Consider the following 22311-nt stretch of genomic DNA (forward strand, 5'->3'; position numbering starts at 1 on the left):
TTATAGTCTAGTACAAAGAATATGATGTGTGTTTAAGTAACTAATTGCAGAAGAAAGCAGTGTTTGTTTTAAGAGATACAGATAAGTTGCTCAGAAAATGCAGAAGAGGTGAATTTCAGCAGCTCTTGTTATTGAAGAAATTTCAAGATAATGTCAGCAGTGACTGATAGTCACGCTTTGTGCAGAGTGGGTCGGGTAGGCTGGTAGATCTGGAAGCAATGAGACAAAGGAATATGGGTATGACTGTACATCCTTCTTCAGGAGCATTGCGCAAGCTCTCAGCCTCAGCTGAATAGACTGGGATGAAGGGTGGAAGGGTGCTAGGAGTGTGTCTATCTTGAGGAATTTCTAATAAGCCGAATTTGACCTTTTTTTCCTAGATCTTTTCAACTGATGGGTCTAAATGCAGAATAAAACAGTGATATAAACACTTCCAGTTTATGATATGTAAATGACAAAGAGGTAACAGGCCAGGGAATTTGAGAATGGTGGGGAAAAGTGATTATAGTAGTCATTTAGGGAAGTGGTTTTGAAGTTAGCATGAGCATCACCTGAAAACTTACTTGAAATGCAAATTATCTGGTCCTAGACCTACTGAATGAGAATTCCGTGGGTGGGGAACTAACAGTTTGTGTGTCTTAACAGATTCCCCAGGTCATTCAATAGCGGTATCTGATTTTAGAAATACAAATGCTCCTCCTCTAGTCTTGGGGAGGTGGCAGGGATGAGTGATGATGGATACTAACTAAAAGTGTTGTGCCCAGATCATGATATCCCAAAGACCACCAAGGAGTTGAGTCCGATGCAATCACACAAGGAGTTTATTGCAAGCTTGAGCCTGGACTCTCGGACCTCACCGATACAGCAGTTCTGTACCGAGAGCCCCGAACCCGATTTCAAAGAGGCTTTTTATCAGCAAAGGAAGTGGAACTTTCTAGACGGGTCAGTGCCTGAGTGGTTAACATCGGGCAAACGCAGATGTGTTTCTGTTCTATTGGCCAGGGCCAGATGTCCCTCCCTGCCCCAACCCCAAGTTCCTGTATCAGAGGCAGATGTGTTTCTATTCTATTGGCCAGGGCCAGATGTCCCTCCCTGCCCCATCCACAAGTTCCTGCCAGATTAACAGAGGAGGATACCTGGTTATAGTTTATGAGAACTGTTGAGGGTTTTTCCGAGAACTAGGTCAAAACGCCACTCGGGGCTTTTCCAGTAACTGGGTGGTTGCCTGACCACAAAATGGAGTCATTTTTTAAAAAATGGAGTCGGTTCGGTCTCTACATTTCACCCTTCTCAAGAGCCTTAAGGGACCCAATCATGGGAATGGGGCATCGTCCTCATTAGGCCACTTCCTGCTGAGTGGGGATGACAGGGAACCTAGAGTAAGGAGATTGTGCCTTGGGTCCCCACGGCTTAGTCCTGTGGCCGTGATGCCAATTTCAATTCTGCTGGGCCTCAAATTTGGCTTTAACTTTCTGTCTGGCTTTGGCAAGTAGTTGTCGAGCTACCAGTTCTTGAAGGGGTCTCGGGAAGGTATGGAGGGTGTATCTCTTAGGTGGACAACAACTGCAATAGCTAGACTTGGCTTAGAGATACCTTGGCCTCAGCTCCTGTAAGAGCATACTGAAAATTTGTGAGACTCTTGGGCTCAGAAGATGTGGTCCCAACGAGTCAAGGAATACAATAACCCAATATAACTGATAATGGTTGAGTGTCTCCTGTAGCCAATAGTGATTGGTGACCCCCAGGAAAGAGCACTTGAACCTCTAAGTACAGTAGGAGAATGGCAAAATAGGTGAACTAGTAAGTTGGTAGCTAACTGTGGGGAAAACCAGAGGTGCCATATCCCACCAGGTGCCCAATCAGGCTTAGTAGCCATTTGATTCTGTCTCCCTATATGCTTGGGACAGTATCTTGGGAGTAGGGCAGTATCTTGCATACTAGTGGGCGGGGGAGTCCTCTACATATTGAGCCCCCATGGCACAATAAAGACATAACCTTTGAGGATAGATACGGCAGAGCAGGTCTCTGGTTTGTGGGTGGATCTGTGATCTTATTGCTTCAAAGAAATGATCACCCAGGGTGTGTACTCCAAAGGGGCACCCCACCATCTGCTGGTTTTTCTTGCAACTCCTGAGGGGCAAGATTTGTGAATTTAATCAGCATTTCTGGGGACTATCTTAGGGGACTAGGGAATCTTGCAGTTCGAGTTGATGAGAGGTGTTGATATCTAATCCCTCGTCCTGTCGGAGGGATCGGTATTGTTGTCTCAGCACCATCAATGCACTGAATTCACTCTTTCTCGAACAAAAGCAATTAATCTATTAATTATACAGGGTCCTATAATGAGCAAGATTAAGTCTATAATCACAGGACCAGCTAGAGCTGAAAGTAAAGAGGTCAGCCAAGGGGAAGAAGTGAACCAGCTCTCATACCATCAAAACCATTGGTTTTGTTTTTTGTTTTTTTTTTTCTTTTCTCTAGTCTGTTTTTAATTTTGGCCATAGAATCTTTTATTATTCCTGAACGATCTACATAATAACAGCATTCTTTTCCTAGAGCAGCACACAGTCCACCTTGTTGTTGAAATACTAAATCTATACCCCTTTTAAGTTGTAAGGTTACTTCAGTGATGGAGCTTAGGGATTTCTGGAGTTTGGTTATGGACAATTCTATTCTCTATTCTCAGGCCATTATATTGGTGATGTTGAGTGGTGATAGCAGCAATCCCTGTCCCAGACCCCACCAGTTTCATCTCTAACAATATTGTGAGGGTGATGGCTGTGACCAGTTCTCTCTTGACCTGTCGCAGTTTCTCGTCCCATCGGTCCAAGAAATCATCATATCCATGATAAAGAATTTGAGGTATCAAATAAATTAGAACACAATAATCATTAGTCTGATGTAGGACTTGTCCATGCACACAAGGGGTTAATCCAGTAGAGCAGACCCACCATCCGTTGTCAGGGGGAACATAATAGGAGGTAGCATTTATAACCCTTTCTGTGGAGGTGTTAATAATCATTTAAAGTTTCTGTTTAGTGGCCCTTTTGGCTTATATGTTTATCTTAGCATTGCCATTTGCTATTGTATCTTTTCTTTTTTGAATTATTATAGCTACTTTGTCAGATTTTTACATTGCCTCAAATAACTATTATATCCTGTTTATTTTTAATAAGTTTGCCCTTTGCTGTGAGAAGACCACACTTTTAGACTGTGCCGTAGATATACCATGTGGCAAACATTTACCCTCTTTTCTTTTGCCCATCGGAGAGCCTGTATGAGTGCCCATAGTTCTGCTCATTGAGCTGACCAATCCATTGGGAGGGGTCCTGCTTGGAGCACTTCATCTTGAGTCATCTCTGCATAGCCGGCATAGCATACCCCATTTTCCATGAAGCTGCTCCCATCATTGAACAGGACAAAATCAGCCTCAGGCAATGGGTCTTTCTGCAGATCTGGATGACTAGAGAACAATTTGTCAGTGACCCTGAGGTAGTCGTGGTCAGGGGTCCAGGTTCCCAGGGCTAAAAGCAGCAGGGTTTAAGGTTTTAAACGGAGCAAAATATAGGTGGGGAGTCTCTCAGATGAGGGCCAGATATTATGTGACTCTATTATTTGAGAGCCACCAATGTCTTGTTATTTAATAGTTCTAAAAGGCATGGGGATACCAAATAATTTATTTTTTCCTAATGTTACCTGGTCAGCTTCCTGAATTAGCATCACTGCAGCTGCCAGGGCTTTATAGACAAGGGAACTATTTCTTCACAGCTGGATCTAAACTCTTAAGATAAATATGTTACTGACTAATTCTATGGGCCTACTATTTCAATGAGCACCCCTAAAGCAGTATGGTGTTTTTTTTTTTTTTTTTTTTTTAGGTACAAACTAAAAGGCTCTGGGTCACATTTAGGATTCCTGATACAGGGGGCAGCAGAAAGAGTTAATTTTAGCTGTTTAAATGTTGACTCTTGCTCTTTATCCTATAACAATCACTGTCTTTCTGGGCCCTTTAAAGATTTATACATATAGAAAATCTAGATCTTGTAAAAAAACCTTTTATCTAAAAAATTTTCTCATCTGCTTTAAGTCCTTTTATCTTTAAGCAGCATAAACTTTATATCCTGTCTCCTGAAGCAGCATTAATAGTCTCTCAATATCCTGTTTTCTTTTAGTACATCAGAAAATTAACAATAATCATCCTTTTATGTATGAAACTTTATAACCTTTAATCTAATTAGGTATCAAAAGCATTTTAATAGATCCTCTTAATAACTATTTTTTACAGAAATCCTATTTTGAAAATGAGCACTATAAACACATCACAATAACATATTTAGAATCTAATTCTTTGATGATAACCAATATAAGCATTTTATAATAACATATTTAGCCATGTTTATTGGGGGTATATCTTCTCAGAAGGCCATTAGTGAATAAAGACCAGAATAAATTTTTCTGAGTAGCTGTACTTTTTATTATTAACAGGAGTTTACACTTAATTATCTTGACAAAATTTTAACTTATAAAACCAGGTTATAGAAATTAACAAATTATTAGTATCTTTTCTGTCATTTCAATCAAAATATAATTGGACAAACACTTTTCAAACAGTTGGGCACAGACAAATATATAAGACAATTTATGAAAATATAATATACTCAAATGTATTTGGCCAATTTAATTATAAAATCTCTCTTAGTATTTTTTTGTTTTTGGTACTGGAGATTGAACTTGGGTCCTTGAGCTTGCAAGGTAGGTGGCAGCACCACTGAGCTAAATCTCCAGCCCTAAAATCTCCTTTAGTTAAGACTAGTCAAAACGTTTGCAGACCAATTAACAGAAATCTCTTGTAGAATTACAATCAAAAGGAACAAAAACTCTTCGTTACTGTAAAAGTAAACCTTTTGTAACAAACTTGAAACCAACAACCAAACATACATAAATCATTTTCATACATCTTTTTTACATACTTAGGCCTTCTGGTCTTGTATATCTTTCTTTATATCTTTCTAACAAGACAAGCATACAAAATCCTTTTATATCAAAAGTATGTCTCTTTTACTCATAGCTTTCTTAATGTCATTTTCTGTCTCATTTACTATTAACCTTCTATAACAAACTTCAGCTGTTAAAATCTTAAAGTATTCTTTTTCTGTTCTCAGATTGTTACATCTTAAAATTTGATTGGCTACCCATAGAACAGTATTAACCTTGAGTTTTTATCAACAAAGTACAAAAGAGCAAATTAACCGTTTAATTGCAATTCAAGAATTTGTAATGCACAAGAAGTGTTTTAAGCACACCAATTAAACTTAATTTAAATTGAAACAAAGATACATTTATCAAACAGTTAAAAATTTTTAACTTGCATTTTCTTGTAAAACTCTCCTGATGTCTAGTAAAATACAACTGCAGTTTCTCTGGCTTGCAATGTTTCTTTCTTTTTTTTTTCCCCTCTTATATTTTGTCTTTCAGAGTTTTTTTTATCTGATTTTAATCCATTAGAGATTTATGTTCTCATTTAAGTTCTTTTTAATCTGAGTGCAAGCCGTTTCATCTTTTCTCTGAGTCCCATTATTCTTTTCCATCTGCACCCTCCAGTGCAGAAAAGCTAAACAATTTTGTTCTGCCCCTACCTCCTCCACACCTTCTATCTTAGCAACTCAAGTGGAGGGGAGGCAGCTTGTCCTCCTCTAAAGGGGCAACACTGGGATTTGCTTGTAACGATGTCACATTTTTTGAGAGGCAAGTTCACTGTGGGAAAACAGCAGATTTAACAAGCAGGTGTTCTAAGACCAGAACTAAGTAGTTGTCATTAGCAGCTGATTACAGTGAAGCAGAAGCTTGAACAGCTCCTACAGCACACAAGGCTCCAAGTTGTCAAAGTCTCAGGTAAACAAAACAAAGGCAGATAACTTTCCTTTTGTCTAGAACCCCCCCACCCCCCCGGGGGCCAAGTCTGGCTTAGTTTTTAAGTATCTTTGCTTGCAGTTTTATCTCATAGTCCCTTACAAAAATCTTTATCAAAATTCTGAATTATGCATTTAAGAACAGTTGGTTTAGTATTATCATTCCCCAAGACCATTAGATATTCCCTTGTCTGGTCATGCAAGACAAAGGGTGGGGTGCCATTCCAGAAAACGGCCTTGTTTATTTGCCAGCCTGGCTTTGCGCTTCCCAGCTCTTTCAGGCCTGCTCGGACTAAAGGATAGTTTCTCATTGCAAGAGTCTTCATTATGTTCTTTTTAAGCATGGCCACGGACTCGCAGGACTGACCCACACAAGCCCCGTAGTGCCAGGAGGGCTCCTTAAGCGCAAGAGCCCCCTCCCTTTGTTTTGGTGCAAAGATGAGTCTACCAATGGCTTTGGTAGCTCATTCCACTCACTCTCTTAACCAAGTCTCTTTCATACACACAGTTGCACAAGAGGTTAACACATTCCCTCCCTGGGGCCCCTTCCAAAGACAAACTAGGGAGCAACCCAAGGGATCTCACCACTCAGACGATTTCGCTCACTTGCCTTCCTTCTGTTCTGCTACCGGGGAGCTGGCCTCTGAGTCCTAGAAAGGATACCCAGGAAATTGCGGGGGTGCGTCTCTTCCCTTCCAAGGAGGCGGGCAGTTGCTCTCTCTGGTGGGACTCGGCTCAAGACCCAATACGGGCTGTGTCAGTTAGCCCCTTCTTTCCCGCTGGAGAATTTGACTCCATATTCATCTTTTTGCTCAGGGAAAAAGTCAATTTAATATTAGTGAGAAAGCAAGCCAGTAGGGTGTTCTTGGAGCCATATCCTTAGAATTCTTGTCTTTGGTGACCAATATCGGCTCTGGCAGCTGTGAGGGCAAAAGAGGTTTTAACCAGTGGGGTGGGGGGTATTTACCAAATCTTCCCAAATGACAATGTAAGGGATTTGATCTGGATGACCCTGCTGAGGATGGAAAATAATTCTTTTAACTTTTTGTACTCTTCTCATATCTAATGTTCCCCCAGGGGCCATCCAACTCCAAAGGACGGCCATTCTGAATCACAAAAAGTTTGCATCTTTCCCTTCTTTATTTCCACTGATAAGTCCTGAGCTCACACCTTACCTTTTAAAATATATTCCACCATGAGGGATAGTGGGGTGATTTGTGTCTGTCCCATTCTGTCCTCGTCTGTCCTTGTCCACACAATGTCCGACAGAAAAATACACTCACACAAGACACAAAACTCCAAGCGGATCTGGAGACAAAAGCAAAACTGAGGCGGCGGCCTAGTGCCTAAATGTGGGAGTGACCCACCTTGCCTTCTTCCAGAAAGAGGGACTCTAACCCTCTGGGGGACTCAAATCCCCTATTTACAAGGGACTGGAACGTCTTCCAAGATTCCCGCCCATTGGGCATCGTCTAGAGCGTCTGCTACGACCCAGTCAGCCACCCAAATTTTCCTTGCAAGGACTCAGATTCAGACCACAAAGACACACTTACTTATTTGACCGGTCATTTCCCTCCGGATCGAGTCCTGAGGTCTCGGGGATCCTGGACAAGACCCCAAATGTTGTGCCCAGATCACGATATTCCACAGACCACCAAGGAGTCGAGTCCGGTGCAATCGCACAAGCAGTTTATTACAGTCTCCAGCCTGGACTCTCGGATGTCACCAATGCAGTGGTTCTGTACCAAGAGCCCCAGGATTAAAACAGGCTTTTTATCAGCAAAGGAAGCAGAATAGGGGCTTTCTAGACAGGTCAGTGCCTGATTGGTTAACATTGGGCAAAGGCAGATGTGTTTCTATTCTATTGGTCAGGGCCAGATGTCCCTCCCTGCTCCTACCACAAGTTCCTGTAAGATTAACAGAAGAGGACACCTGGCTGTATAGTTTATAAGAACTGTTGAGGGTTTTTCTGAGAACTGGGTCAAAAGGGCACTCTGAGGCTTTTCCAGTACCTGGGTGGTCGCCTGACCACAAAACGGAGTCATTTTTAAAAAAATGGAGTCAGTTGGGTCTCTACAAAAGGAGATGGAGTCTGTGGATAAAAGTCTCCAGGAAACTGACGAACTGTGTGCAGAGGGAGTTCAAGTTAGCTGAGAAGGGCAGTACTGACCAGAGGCAGGGCTACTTTAGGGCTAATGTTGGTGGAGCAGTTAGATTTATATATTCTTTGTGAGCGATCCAGTGGTGTGCTGACCCATCAGGAGTTATGACACAGGGTAGAGCTGGAGGAGCACTTCAGTGAGGAATCATAACTGAACAAAAAGAGGTACAAAACCAAATAAAGGGGATCAAAAGTGGTGCATTATTATTTTCACCCTCCGCTTCACCCACACTATGCCCTCTGGATCTGAGGAATGCAGGATGTGAGAGAAAACCATCAGGCCCTAGATCCAGGGTGAAAGAGTGGGCCTTGTGCCCACATTTAGTTCAGAGGGCAAAGAGTGTGGAAGGGCAGGGAAGAGCAGAAAATTGGCAGACTAGTGTATGTACCAGTGTGTGTGGATGCAAATGGCCAAGTGACAACAGGTGGCCTGAAAATTGCTTGTTGCTGAAATGAGCAGGAAATTGAGGCATGACGAAACAAAGTGAAAGTCCCCTTAGCTGATAGAATCACACTCAGCATTTCTTTGGTTAGTTGAAAAAGGCAGTTAAGAGGAAATGATATGCACGTACCTCAAACAGCTGACTTTTCAGTATATAGTAATTCATGCCACTGTTTTTAACTTCCCAACTGCTCTTCTTGCATAAACCAAAGCCACATTATAATCTGTGAATCCCATCCAGATGTTAGTTCAAACAGAATAAGAGCTGAAAGATACTTGAAGAGACCAAGAGCAGAATTCTTGTCAGCTTTTACATTTTATCTGTAATATTTCATCATCGTATTATAGTTGTTTTAATAACTCACCCTTTATTGACTTTCCAACACATAGGGTTTTTTTTAAAAAAAATTAACTGTTTTATGATTTATGTATTACTTGATTAAATTACATAGTTATAGTAGAAGATACATAAGTAGGGAATAGTCGTACCTAATTTTAACATACATACAGCTCAACAAATGGGAGATGGGAGCCTGTATAAAGTCCCAAAATCTTTGGTGCCCACAGGAAATATATTTTGTGGAGAGAATGAATCAGTGTATCTGGTGAATTGATGGTTATAGTAGAGAGCTTCTGCCATTGCTTAAATGACATTCTCAATTTAATGTTCCTTTACTGTAAAAGTACTATAAATTATTATAGAAAGGTCAGACCAGAATGTTAGAAATCCAGATGGAAAAGGTCCCAGTGCCACAGTTTCATCAGCTTGTTTGTACCTGTCCATGTCACTCCTGTGGGCTGTTTCTGTGCAGAGTGTTTGCTATTCGCAGTTTCTGTGTCACCATGTGCTTGATGTACAGAACAGTGATGTTTATTTTGAGGAACTGGTACATGCATGTGACATAACATCATGATCATTTTCTTAGTGGTTCTACAGGAAGGTCAGCGATCGCAATGATGTGAGTGGGACAAGGAAGCGGTCTTTGCTTAGGTTTCAGATGTTCACAAACAGAGTAAGGAAACTGTTCTCTTATAGCGTAGGTCACATTGGGAGCACTGGGGATTTGGAGAGATCTCTGAAAAGTTAATTGGACACGTTTTTCTTTGCTCTCCCCAAAAACTAATATGAACATTTGAATTTTGAAACTTTTTGTAATATAAAGATATGATTAATCAATATGCATCCTGAAGGTTACTCTGACTTTTGATACTTGCTTGATTTAAAGATAGTATGTTATTCATTGGTATCAAAAGAATTATCTGAAATACTGGAAATCCTAATTTCTGCTTTTCTTTCATATTTAACCTCATATCTTTCATCTGATAATAAACGAGGATTTTTTTCAGTGCACAAAATACATTCAAATCCTGTATCTTTGAAAGCTTTTTTTTGGTGGGGGGTACCAGGGATTGAACTCAGGTCCCTGCACTTGCGAGGCATGTGGTGGATCCACTGAGCTAAATCCCTGGCCTGAAAGTTTTAATTTTTTAAAGAAAATGTTTGTAACTTGGTTAATACACTTTTCTCCTAAAGCCAGTAACAGATTTTTCCATAACTATCCATGTATGATACAAATACTGTCTCAACAGGAAAGTATAACTCGGTTTTAACAAAACTTTTTGTTGAGTGACATTTTAAATATCATAGTCTTATAGTCAGTAAACTTTGCTTTGTGATATAAAATACATTGATAATACTAGGAAGTAATGAAAGGGCTAAAAATATATAACTTAAATGCTGGGAGTCTTGTGGGTTTAAAGTAATCAGCTATTCCAGAAATTCTGGGCTTCTCATTTAACTTAGCCTGTGTCCCAGTATGCACAAGACCTGTAGACTAGGAGGAGTTCAGAGTTCACAGATGACTGTACCCATATCTGTTATGCCTCTAGGCCATCATATCTTTGTGCCACATGAATCAAAATAATTGTGACCAAATTGCAGCAGTTAATTTGACCTACTTAAACTGGTTTTCACTATCTGAAGATTGTTTCATATCCCTTTTCTTCATACCATTTAAATGTTTATAGCTTCATGCCAGAAAAGCTTTTGCTTCATTTTGTAAGATAGTGAACTATCATTAACTATTTTGCCTTGGCAAATAGAAATTTTAGCACATGAGCTGGGGATTTAGCTCAGTGGTTCTGCTGCCTCCCTCGCAAGTGCAAGAACCAGAGTTTGATCCCTGGTACCAAAAAAAAAAAAAAAATTTTTAGAAAAACTTTTAGTGATTATATGCTCTACCTCTCTTATTCTCTCTTACCAGTCTTTTATATTTCTTATAGAAAGTGACATGTTTTTATTACAAACATTCTTAATTCTTTTTTGACAGCTTGGAGTAGATAAATACAATAATTTCAACAAATGATTATTGAATACCTACTTCTTGCTTTCTATTTCCATGTATTGACAGGCTGTAGCCTCAGGAAGCTCAGTAATTAAGATTTGTTACAAAGTCCTGGGGAATGCTTTCTTCAAACAGGAATTTAATAAATTACTTTCCTAAGCATATACAGTATTCACGATTATTCTTGTATTGCTGGTTAAAAGTCATCATTAGGAAAGACTGTCATTACCAAAGCCTAGGTATTCTGTCTCTAGAGCTATTTGGTTTTAGTCAGATTTAAACATCAAGGCTGGAAGCTGGGTGTCACATGAACTCTTAAGATGGCATGTGCAGTCCTAGTCATTTCCGTTCTGTAGCCTGTACAGAGTGTTGGGAAGCTGCTCCTCTCTGACAACATGCTGTCCTCAGGCCTTCAAGCTGCATTGTGGGAAAATGATGGGTGCGAGATGACCACAGTTTGCCTGGGGACTGTTGAAGATGATAACTTGTGTGACTCATATTATAAAATTACTTTGAAAAGGGATGGTGGCATTCCTGCTTTGAGACTAAAAGAAAAAGCCTTTTTCGGTTGTTTATGTATGAAGAAGGATCTCATACTTTGTATAATTTTGAATGAATACCCAGGCCCTGGAAAATTCAGAATTATTCCACAAAGGTTTAGAAAGTAGCAAAGATGTCAGTAGCCCAATATGTAAATGGCTGGTATCATTTAGAAGACATCAGAATTTTTTTTGGTTTTTTGAGACAGTCTCACTATGTAGTTGAGACTGACCTGGAACTCACTATGTGAACTCACAGCGATCCTCCTGCCTCAGCCTCCCGAGTGCTGGGATTACGGGCATGAGCCACCACGCCCAGCCAACATCAGAATTTATATATATTAAAATATAACTTAAATGATTCCTGTAATTTCATGACCCAACTTTTAAAAATAAGATTTTTGATTTATTCTGACCTAGCTCTGGCAACCTTTATCCTGTGATAAAGAATATAATTGCCTGAATTTCTTATAAGTAATTGTGCTTTGAGTGAATATTTTTGAGTTTTATTCCTCACTATCCTCTTCTAATTGTTGGCCTTTTGCTGATTTTATTGTTTACTTGCATCTTTCCTGTGATAGGACAAATAAATGGTTTTTCAAAAATAGTTGCATCCTGATTTCTAGAACCAGTGAATATGTTCCATTACTTGGCAAAGGGAGATTAAGGTGACAGACTGAATGATATCTGCTCATTCATTTTCCTGGATTTTCTGAATATGTTCATTATGATTAAAAGGTCCTTACTGTACAACACAAAGGCAAAGAGAATGTCAGAATAGAGCTGCATTTGTGGGAGTTGAGCCAGGATCCTGAGAATGTAGGAAAACTCTGAAAGGTGGAAGGACATCATTTCCCCTTTAAGCTTCTAGAAAAAAATGCATTCCTAATGACTCTTTTAGTTTTTGATGCCTACTAAGACCTTCTTCAGATTAATGACATGAGTGATTAGATACTTTATGTTGTCTTTGAGCCACCAAGCTTATTGTGGATTGAATGGCAGCAATAAAAACAAACACATTTACCAATTGTAGAGAAAGGAAAATGCAGTGAAACTCAAGGCAGTACATCTAGGAGAAAAGGTATGTTAAATTTGCAGTTCTTGCCAAGAGAGAAATAAAATCTGTGAACTCCAGCCCCTGCTCTCACCGTGTCTTTATACAGATGAACCATAGTTGCCTTTTTGCTAGTGTAGTGATTTGAAATCTGTTTCAAGACTACACACCCTTTGGTGCAGTCTCTTACCAGTCCACTCACTTGGTTTTATTAAAGCAATCTTTTCGTAGTGCAGATTTCATCCTATTATTTCTCATTGAAGTCCACTTTATGATTTTCCATTGCCTACAAAATAAAGCCCCAAACAGTTAACATTGCAGTTACCAACCTTCCACAATAGAAACTTCTGTCACAGCCTTGTATCATATTTCTTCATTGTCACAGGTACCTTATATTCTGTCATGATAAAATATTTAGGTTTTGTGAACTCAGAATGCTGCATTGAACTTTTACCCTTCATATATGTCATTTCCTTTACTTCCAGATTGTCCTATCATCTGGCAAGCTCCTGTGTGAATTCGTTAGGGATTGGCGCAAACATTAAGTTCCTTAGAATATCAAGGAAACTTCTCTATCAAATAAAATTGGTTCACTGTGCTTCACACAACACTGTAACTTGTATACTTTGTGATATTAAAATGTATTTTTCCCAAAGCTGGGCCTGGTGGTGCACGCCTGTAATCCCAGCACTTAGGTGGCTAAGGCAGGAGGATCGCTGTGAGTTCAAGACCTGCCTGGGCTACATAATGAGTTCCAGGTCAGTCTCAACTACATAGTGAGACCCTGTCTCATATAAACCCCCCCCAATTAAAAAAAGTTATTTATCCCATTATCTTGGTTCTCTACTCGGAGAGTCTTGCTAATCCTAGCACTCTGGGAGGATGAGACAAGAGTAGCCCAAATTCGAGCTCAAGCTGGACAATTTAGCAAGACCTTGTCTCAAAACAAAAGGGGTGCAGTGAGGACGAGGGGCTTCTGGAGAGGTAGCTCAGTACAAAGGCTACTGGATTCAGTTACCAGTAAGACACCCCCACACACACCTCTTCAAGGCAGCAAAAAGATATAGTAACATCTCTGGGATCTTAGTAACCCACATAACTTATACAGAAATACCTAATAAATATCCAGTGGCTGAGTTATTATTTTACCTGGATAATATACCACAAAGACGCTTTTGGGATTATAGGGCAGTGTTTAGTTATACTGACCCTTTAAAACTTTAGTACTATGAAATAATTCTTTATACCTGTTTAATTTTTAATTTAAATGAATTCAAAAAGTCTACTTTTATATCACTACCTTTGTGTTTCCAAACTTAACCCTTCAAATGTCATTATTTTATTCTGTCAAAACTAAAAACACCAAAATAGCCTTTGTTTTGTTTGGTTTCTGCATGGCTCCTTTTGCAAAAATTATTTTTGGCAGCAGATCTATTCATAAAACATTGGGGAGACTGAAATTTGTATCATGTCACATTCTTTTGGTTTTAGATATTTGATTTTTCTCTCAACATTTCTATGTCCTGTCTTTTTAAGTTGGATATATTATGTTAGTTTCTGAGAGGATGCCATTTGGTTTTCAACTCTAAACTTGGAAACTAAAACATTATTCAGATGGAATGGATTGTCTTCATAATTTTTATCATCACTTTACATTGATTGCAAAATATTCACAATTTTCATGATGATAGGAATAACTTCACTGGGTATTTCCCTTTTTATAACAGTTGTCAGAATTCAAAAATCTTTAAATGGTTGGTATAATTTTTAGTGTGATCAGTAAAACATATCTTTAATGTTGCATAATAATTTATTAGGTTAGTTTAGTACCTTAAAAAAAGAAAAACTTCTTAGATGAATGTGTTTATACTGGTATTAATATTTTACATACGAGCTATAGTTATTAATTAAAATAATAAATAGAAGCCACTGATGAATCAGTCAGACAAACATTTTTAAAAGATTTGACTTTGAGGGCTGGGGACTTAGCTCAGTGGTATCACCGCTAGCCTTGCAAGTACAGTGTCCCGAGTTTGATACCTGGTACCGGAAAGAAAAGAAAAAATTTTTGACTTTGAAATATATGAAAGTGATAATAAGTATCTGGAAACTGCAAATTTTTAACTGTGGCCGTATGCAACTTGATTTCACATACTTATTGGATGCTTAGTATGAGTTGCATTTGGGTAAAGTGTACTTACTTTAGAATGGCTAAAAATGCTAGGGAAAACCACATTTCAGAATGTTCCTTTAGGAATTAAATTCTATTGCATTTCATCATTAATCTGTACTAGTATTTTGTCTATATCTACTAACATTTCTACTTGACAAGAACTGTTCTGTGAGAAACCTGTCATCCTTAAATAGAACAGGCCTGTTTTCTAATGTGCACCAACAAACTTGTATTATAGTCTTAAAAACCAGGCTGTAGTGAACTCATTTAGCACAAAATGAGTCTGCAGAACCTAGTCATCTAGATTCTCCTGGAGATTTGATCTCACCAGAGTTCACTTTTCCAGGAACCACAATACCATTCTCATACGCATCTGCTTACACAATACTGGATATATCCTGACACATTCTTACTTTTTTTGTATTCTTTGAAGAGAGAATTCTTTGCTTGTTCCATTTTTACCATTTCCTCACTGTTTCTTATTTCTTGCCAATTCCTGAAATGCCTTCAAGTCATCTTCCCTATTGTCCTGATATAATGTACTTGGCTTCTTTTTAATGTTAATTTTTCCTGCAACCATGGTCTCCTTTGCCCAACTTTGCAGGCACTTCATTTCTGAAAGACAGGAAATTTTTGTTTTGGCACTGCTTTTGGCTCATGATTTTCACTGTAAATCTAGCTAAAAGGAGCCAGCAGTACCTATGGGTTGCTTTAAAATGTTTTATTTGCCATATCAGTTAGTCTACCACCCTAATCTCAGTCTCAAAACTCATTCTAGAAAGTTGTCTCAAAACATTGGCAGAATACAGACAAAATTTCTGACACAGCGTTAATGTGAATGATCTATAATCCAATATGAACTGAATCTCCCTCCTTATTCCCAGCTGAAACCTCCTGAGCCTGGCCTTTAGTGTCTGCATTCCTATCAGCATCTTGTCTTCTGAGTTCTGACCATATCACACATCAAGCAATACTCACAACATTCTAAGACTGCGGTTGTGAACCTATGGCACGCTTGCCGCAAATGGATACTCAGAGCCCTTTCTGTTGGTATGTGAGCCAAGTCAGCCCCTTAGCTGAACATCAGATAACAGGTTTTTATTCTCCATTAAAACCTTAGTATTCAGATTTAATTGCAGTGTTGTCACTTTGTGATAAATAAGTGGGTTGTCGGTTGCATTTGGGCGCTCAGACTCTAAAAGGCTTGCCATCACTGTGCTAGATAGAGCTTTTCTTAGTTGCATCTCCAAACCTTTCCAACTTCAGCAACCAGTTGCATAAGCATCTCAATCACATAGTCAGATATAGTCACAGCAGTTACTTCACTCTTGGTACCAGTTGTCTGTTTCATTTATCTTGTTGCTGGGTTACAATACCCAACAACTTAGCAGAAGGAGAGGTTTGTTTTGGCTCACAGTTTTAGTCCATAGTCAGTTGACGACAAGAGAGAAGTAGGATGGTGAAATGGCTACATACATTGTAGTGACCAGGAAGCAGATGGAGAAAGGAATCAGAAGAATGCACCCTAACAAGTCACACTCTTAGTCACCCATGCCTTCCAATCAGTGCCTGCCTCCCAACCCAACTTTTAGAGGACATTTTTAGATCTAAATCATAATACCCTCTATCCACTTACTTGACTGCAATTTCTTGATTATAGAAAGTACAAAATAAATGCATCTGAACACAATTTCTGATTTGTGATTCTTTAAACACCTCTATGAACTCTCCTGATAACTTGATATTATTGTAGTTAGCCATGATTTTTATTTTTTTAATGAAGAATCTGCATTTTTTTTTCCTCCCTGAGGAACTGTTTTTTTAAAAAAAAAAAAAAAAAACCTCAGCAACAGTTGTTTCATTCTTTGTCTCACAGGTACTATAGTGCAACCATCCTGCAGATGTCTGGTGTGGAAGATGACAGACTCGCAATATGGCTGGCTTCAGTTACAGCCTTCACAAACTTTATTTTCACGCTCGTGGGAGTGTGGCTTGTTGAGAAAGTGGGCCGCAGAAAGCTTACCTTTGGCAGTTTAGCAGGTAGGTACATAGATGAAGAATTCAGTTTTAAATTTCTTCCTAATGATGACAGTTTCCTTCCAAGACCAAACAATATAAAATTAGAGTGAATAGTGCAAAAAGTTTTAATTAAAAAGTATAATCCTTAAAAATTTGTAATATATGATATGATATTAATATGAAATTAGATTGTAAGTAGAAATGAATTGTAAGAAAACATCTGGATCTAGTAAAGGATTATTTTTTGTATTTGGTGTTTGCCTGAGAGGAATGAAAGGAATGATCCTATTGTCTTTGAAAAACTTGGTATTAACTCACTTTTTAACATGTTATATTTTTATGTATGTTTAAACTTGGAATTCTATGGAAACAAATTTGGGGTGCTTTTTTCCAAATCTCTTCCAATAATGGAATATATTTACAGTTTTTTCACAAAATAAGGACAGTACTTTTGGTGTTAAAAACAGCCCCTAGACTAAATTTTGATTGGTTAAGAGTTTTCTATGATAGCTAAATACAAAAACCTTTTATGCTCTCAGGTATCTTTTGTGTTTATTATTTCATTTGTTATTTTTCTAACACAAAGCTTATTTCACTTCACAGGCTACAACTCTGTTTTGACATTAGTCACATCTTAATTTTCTTAATTTAAAAAATTTTTCAAGTGTAAAAGTATATTCCTACTTTTCAATTAGCTGTATTCTATAATAGTGTCTTTGTAAATATATTTGGACTTAAAATACTTTTTCTTTTAAAATATAGTTTCCATGACAGCATTAACTAAATTCTATTTTAACCAAATTATACCTAAAACAGTGATGTAATAGTACTGTTACAGGCACTTGTCCCAGATTTTGATAAGAAAATACACTCTGGGTTCCAAATTCTAATTACTGGGAATGCATACCTTCCTTGTAGATGTAGTAGAATTCTTCCACCTCCTATTTTTGCCTGAGCGGTAACACGAGGTGAACTGAAGTGTTCACACTGAGACAAAGGTGAGATATTGATTAAGGAACAATGGTGATTGAAATCACCAGGTTATACAGGAAGTATTGGGTTAAGTGAAGAACTGTAGGGGAACAGATAAGATTTAAAAGCCATACGTTTATAAGCCTGGTGAAAAAAACAAAGGTGGGTAGCCTGGAGGAAAAAATTAAAGAGAAGCCCATTAGATATAGCAGATAGTAGATGGTATGAGAGCATAGAGTTTTTGTTAATATAAGAAAAATATTCTATTTACCCAGAGCTATCCAGCAGTGAAGGGGAGCTGTATCCTTAGGCAGATAAACAAAGGACTGATTGCCATCAAGAGAGCTGTGTTCCAGATACATTCCTACAGGGTGCTAGAAATAGAATTTGCTGACCCTTTTGGTTCAGTTCAACACTATGAAGAAATAATAACTGCTTTCAGATTTTTTAAATGAACACTTTTCCTCTTCAACATACATTGCTACCTTGAGGACTATTTTAAAATAGAATTTAAGTGCTTAAATTTGGGATTTGGCTTTTGAAAATTTGGGGAAGACTGCTGATTAAACATTGTTTTTGAGCAGCCTGTGCCGCTATCATAGTCCAGTAAGACACTCTCTTATCAGTTCTACAGAATTTTTGAGGCATTATTGATATAGAACCAGGCAGTTTTTGAGTCTGAGTTGTGTGGCTTTGGCTTAAGCTCCACTTTCTGACCTATACATGGGTATTAATTATCATCTCTATACTTTTGTAGTGAGGATTCAACACATTTATGTATAGCATTTAAATACTGCATTCCATAGACAGTAAAGTACTGAGATCATTTAGCTATCACAGCATTATTATTGCTAAAGAGCGACACTGTCATTTTAGCCACACTGCAAAATCAGCCTCCCTCCAGGGACTCTATTGAGTTCTTCTAGCTGACACTGTGTTTCACCTCCCTGATGTTTTGCTGAAGAGTCCTGGAGATCCTACCACTGTTTAACCACTTAACAGCTTACCCTCAGCATCACTTGGGCAGTGCATTTGTTGACACACTTTCCTGAGCAGTGCTCGGGTAGGTATCATTTCAACCAGTCATTTCTTCTACTGAATAAATTTGATAAGATAGTCATTTTTTATATTTCCTGTTATCTTATAAATGAGTGAAAAATCCAGTTTTTGGTCGTCCTCTGTTGAAATAATTGGATTGATAAGTGGTTAAGAAATACTAAGGCAACTATGTAGAAAGGGAAGACCAACAGATTTCATAGGCTCCTTCTCATAAGCAACCTGTAGGCTCTTTTTTTTCTCCTGCTCTTTTCCTCTTTTCAGCCAAATGCTCCAGCCCAGTTACTTTATAGTGATCCCTCTTACTTGAGACATAGAACCAATTAAGTACACATCTGATATCCTTGTCATGTATCCAGCTGAAGTAATGGAGTAGATTATTTAGGAGTGTGAAGGCCTGGCTTCTCATCACAGGTCTCCTCTTTTATCTGTACATATGATGTAAAGAGTGGTGTTTATGCAGTTCTTGTTTTTCGTTGGGATACACTTGGTCCACAGGAAGACACTGACCAGTGGAAGTGTGTATCTTCAGAAGGAGCCTTAGCACTACACAGCCGTGTTGGTTTGTTAGTGTTTCTCCAACACGGCCCTCGCAATAGATAGGATTTCACACTCCAACACCAGTTGATTCCATTCATTTAAAATTTACTGTATTTTTTGTTTTTGTTTTTTTTCATTTGTATATAGGTATGATGTGATATTCTAGTAGTACTAAGTTTTATGACAATGCTTCCATTTAATTTTTTAATTAAAAATTTTAATTAAATTCTAGAATTGTTAAACGTTTGATTCAGTCATCCATATTTGTGATTTATTATGGGTTAAAAAGGTGTGAAAATCTTATGTCAAAATTTTTTTGAATGGGTTTCCATCCTTTCAAAATTACTACAAATAAACTTTGTATTTGGATAAAGAAACTGCAGAGGAACATAAGATATGTTATATATGAATAATTCTAAATATGGGACCTTTTGTCGTCTTATTTTTAATATTTTCAAAGTTTGTTTAGAGAACTGGTCTTTTTAATAAATACTACAATTTTAGTAACTTTTTCTTTCTGTAAATGGTGCAGTTTATATCTGTGTAACTATATTAGTAATACATTTTAGCCAGAAACACCATGTCTTATTGCACTACATATTTGATAGTATTTCTGAAAACATTACTTGTAGGCTTTCTACTTCATAACTATCAAGGCATCTTACTTTAAGATGTGGATTCTTGGCCCCTGGATCCACTAAACTTAGACTCTGAAGATAGAGTCTGGAGCGCGTGCATTTAAACAGGTTCCTCTGGTAATGCTTAATCACACATTGGAAGAACTCAGAAAGGGAAAAAAAAATTTTTTTTTTTTAGTATTTACTAAAAACCCAAGGCATTGTGCTAGATAATTAATATGTTACATCAAATATTTTTACATGTAGCATTAATCTAACACACCTCACTTCCTGTGGAGAATATCTTTATTATAAAACTTATCAAAATTCCAAAATCTACAATTGTGCTTGGCTGGGACTCTGCTTGAAATATAAAGAATGTTCTAAAACTGACCAGTACACTGTAGAAAATCTTTTCATCCAAAGCTTTCTTTTTTTTCTTTTCTTTTTTTTTTTTCTTTTGTGGTTTTTTTTGAGACAGGGTCTCACTATGTAGTTGAGACTGACCTGGAACTCACTATGTATCCCAGGCTGGTCTCAAACTCAGCAGCGATCCTCCTGCCTCAGCCTCCTGAGTGCTGGGATTACAGGTGTTTGCCACCACACCCAGCTTATCAAAGCTTCTTATATTAAGACTCAAACCTAAGTTATAATAATCATTTGGGAGTCAGGGGTTTTAGCTCAGTGGTTCTGCTGCCTGCTTCATAAGCACAAGGTCCAGAGTTTGATCCCCGGTACCCACCCCCAAAAAAAGAGAGAGAAAGAAATGAATCATTTGGCATAACTATAATCACTTTATATACTAGCAAGTTATTGATAAAACGTCTATACCTTGTTAAATGAAAAGAAAAAGGTAACTAGGGTAATATTATGGTATGAATATATGAGCCAATGAAAGAATTAGATGATCATTTTAAAAATTGTTCCATAAATAAGTTACATGGGGTACCATTCTTTTCTTTAAGGGATCCTTTCTTCTGTAAGTGTTTTTCTCTTGTCTAAACCTCATAATCATCTGTGAAGCTCTCTGAACCTGTGCCATCTCATCCCCGTTTCTGGAGACTTGGACTCCAGGTCAGGGTACATCCAGGCAGAGTGTATATTTATCCACAGCCTCTGATTCTAGGGCACCTCGCTCCACTGTGGTGAATATGACCCATCTCACAGATGCCTTATCCCTTATGTAATACCACTGGCCCTGCAGTCTTTCCCAAGTTTCTTTTACTCTAGTCTTTTAGTATTACTTTTGGTCTTTTCTTAAATTACCTTCCAGTTACATCAGTAAAATCTTGACTACATAAATGATCTCCTAAATTCCATATTTTACACATATTGTCTCATTCTTATAAATTGTGTAAATTAATGCAACCATTGCTCCTTTCTTCTTGGGACAGTTTTATTTATCCTCACAATTCTGAACCAGTAAGCAGAAATTTGAGTACTTTCTTATTTATCACTAGGGTATAACAGGGACTCAAAGTTGGGCCTTTTGAGCAAAAGGTATAATCATCAATCCTGTTGTTTCAAGTGAAAGATAAGTATTATATTTCAGAATATCAACAAGAAAGGGAAAAAAATGAATGCATGTATTACAGCATTTCTGGTATCTAAAAGTCTTTTCCTTTTCCAAAAAATTTGTGTTTTCTTTCAAAAATATGCTTTTCCTTTTTAATATAAGACATTCTTTTACCTGCGTTAGAAATAATCAGTTTGTTACTTTGAGTTCACTGATTTAGTGGCACTAGTAGAATTTTCATGGCACCAAAAAGAGCACTTGCAAATATTTTGCCTATCTCATGTTTCCTGACATGATAGGCATTCAGTAGCACTTTCACCTGTCCTAAGTGCTTTACTTTTTGAGTGTGTGTGTGTTTTTTTTTTTAGGAATATCATTGCCAGTTTTTTCTTGGGTAGCAATTGTATTTGCTTTAAATTTTATCCTCATTGTATCAACTCTTTTCTGATATAAAACCTGTTTGGTTTTTTTTGGGTTTTTTTTTTAGGTACAACAGTAGCACTTACAATTCTTGCCTTGGGATTTCTGCTCTCAGCCCAGGTTTCCCCACCCATCACTTTCAAACCAGTTGCTCCATCAAGCCAAAATGCTACTTGCACAAGATACAGGTGAGATACCATTATATCATATTTATCAACATAATTCTGATAACTTTTTGGTGGGAGTAGTCTTCTCCAAAATTTGGGAAGTAGGAGCTTACTAGGTCTCCAAGCTTATGTCTGAAGGGAAAAAGTTGTGAAAGGTGGTAGGTAGGGAGAACTGTCAGGAAGGGGAAAGCATCTTGAAACACATGGGACTAAGGAGTTTGGGAAGAAGTGAATTGTCAGAAACAATTTTGGTAATTTTTTCTGGAAATTAAAACTGATATTTGTCGTGAGCCGTGACGTCGGGGTCCTGCCAGCAGGCCCCAACCCTGAGAGGTTGTGGTCAGAGAAGAAACAAACTCTGTGAGCAGTGGTGAGGGCTGC

At 38.0% G+C, this 22311-nt stretch overlaps 1 protein-coding gene across 1 annotated transcript in view; it reads left to right on the plus strand.

Moving 5' to 3' along the window:
• The window catches only part of Slc2a13 (solute carrier family 2 member 13), a 271310-nt gene that overhangs the window by 157396 nt on the left and 91603 nt on the right, over positions 1–22311 (plus strand). The window contains exons 6-7 of the mRNA XM_010615434.3: positions 16500–16663; positions 21831–21951. Coding sequence (XP_010613736.2) covers positions 16500–16663; positions 21831–21951 — 285 coding nt within the window. The remainder of the gene's footprint in view (positions 1–16499; positions 16664–21830; positions 21952–22311) is intronic.

The sequence above is a fragment of the Fukomys damarensis genome, unplaced genomic scaffold, assembly GCF_012274545.1.
Source record: "Fukomys damarensis isolate Sample0158 unplaced genomic scaffold, DMR_v1.0_HiC HiC_scaffold_15, whole genome shotgun sequence".
NCBI classification, from domain to species: domain Eukaryota; kingdom Metazoa; phylum Chordata; class Mammalia; order Rodentia; family Bathyergidae; genus Fukomys; species Fukomys damarensis.